At 36.4% G+C, this 1653-nt stretch overlaps 1 protein-coding gene across 1 annotated transcript; it reads right to left on the reverse strand.

The window, feature by feature from the left end:
• Positions 1–516: 516 nt before the first annotated feature.
• On the reverse strand, positions 517–1370 carry LOC118740550 (ubiquitin-60S ribosomal protein L40-like). Its single transcript, XM_036472127.1, has 2 exons — positions 1289–1370; positions 517–1042 (listed from the first exon to the last, which is right to left on the reverse strand). Exon 2 carries the CDS (start codon positions 1027–1029, stop codon positions 643–645), a length of 387 nt encoding a protein of 128 aa, XP_036328020.1. The 5' UTR covers positions 1030–1042; positions 1289–1370; the 3' UTR covers positions 517–642.
• Between the last annotated feature and the right edge of the window lie 283 nt (positions 1371–1653).

The following is a 1653-nucleotide window of genomic DNA, read 5'->3' on the forward strand; positions in this document are numbered from 1 at the left end:
CTTACAGCATTTTCTTTTCTAATAAACTAAGGGCCGTTTTCCCATGTAGGTTTTAAAATTTATCTGCTCTTTAAACACAAATTTTGTACTGAAAGTTTTTTAAAGGGCAGAAAAATTTTAAAGACCTACATGAGAAAACGTCGTTAAACGAGTTTTCTTTACTCGGAAAATCCTTGTCCAGGATTATGTTTTATTTAAAAAATATTTTCTAGGAATCAGTTTTATAACCAGCACTTCACTTCTGAGTGAATTTCAATCTAATTCGCTTTGAATTCAAATTTTCAGGGGTTGAAATTCAACCGGAAGTGAAATGCAGAATCGACCTAAATACATTTACCAATCAAGTTGAAGGTGTCTTTGATGTTATTAAACCGATAGCATGCAGAACACATACAAGCTTTTGCAAACATCTGATTCATTATTCGCAAAATGCATTGTTATTTCTTCCAATTAACCAATTCAATTCACCCAAACATTTTCTACACTAAAGTGAAATACATACATAATTCTATGCTATAAAGTATTTTCAATTAATTTTTTTTAATCTACTTCAATTCATACACAGAAAAAAGAAAAAAAAAACGGTAAGCTGCTTCTGCACGCATACACAACATTCCTTCGCTTCGTCCATATTCCAGTCGTCTACTTCAACTTCTTCTTGGGGCGCAAGTTGTTGGTGTGTCCACACTTCTTCTTGCGGCAGTTAGTCGCACGTGGATGCAGACGAGCATAGCATTTGCGACAGATCATCTTATCGCAATTGTATTTTTGTGCCAAAATACGCAACGAGGGTTCAATGATACCACCACGCAGACGCAACACCAAGTGGAGGGTTGACTCCTTTTGAATGTTGTAGTCGGACAAAGTGCGACCATCTTCCAATTGCTTGCCGGCGAAAATCAAACGTTGTTGATCTGGTGGTATACCTTCTTTATCTTGGATTTTAGCCTTGACATTTTCGATAGAGTCAGATGGCTCGACCTCCAAAGTGATGGTCTTGCCAGTAAGTGTTTTGACGAAAATCTGCATTTCGTTCGTCTATCTGCAAGAAAATAAACAAATTAGAAATTGCGTTGCCACTTCAATGGGTGCATTAGATGTGGCGTGTCAGTTTTAGGTTAGAATCTTTGGTCAAATTTTCTTTCAAACATTTTCACAATATTTTGATGCAAATAGTTGCCACAATCTACTCACATATAAGTTTCTAATTTCTAGTTTTCAATTTCTTAATAATATCGTAATAAAACGTCACAGAAACGTTAATTTTTTGCAGAAAATTTCAGCTTACCTCCAGAAACGTGTAGAGAATTGCTAAAAAAGAAACCAAAAGGGGAAATTTGTAATAGGAAGGAAATTTTTGACATTCAACCTGCAGTGCTACCAAGCTTACAAAACTAGTGCAGCCCAATACTCACATAAAAGAGTAAAGATAATACCCGGTTATCACCAAAGAACGTAAATATATAACAAAGAACGTAAATGTATAAGAAGCGACAACTCGTTAAAGTCGGCGAGTGAGGTCTGAAAGGTTGAGATGAGGAGTTCGCGTCCGCAAAGAACGTAAATGTATAAGAAGAGACAACTCGTTACTTTGAAAATGTGCCGACCCGATTTTGACCGTATCTGAAAGGTTGAGATGAGGAGTTCGTCTCC

This window comes from Rhagoletis pomonella, unplaced genomic scaffold, assembly GCF_013731165.1.
Source record: "Rhagoletis pomonella isolate Grant_MI unplaced genomic scaffold, Rhpom_1.0 Rhpom_scaffold_00006, whole genome shotgun sequence".
In the NCBI taxonomy this organism is placed as follows: domain Eukaryota; kingdom Metazoa; phylum Arthropoda; class Insecta; order Diptera; family Tephritidae; genus Rhagoletis; species Rhagoletis pomonella.

Bases quoted from the DNA above. Each gene is read 5' to 3' on its own strand.
- LOC118740550 (XM_036472127.1), bottom strand. From the start codon at position 1,029: ATGCAGATTTTCGTCAAAACACTTACTGGCAAGACCATCACTTTGGAG.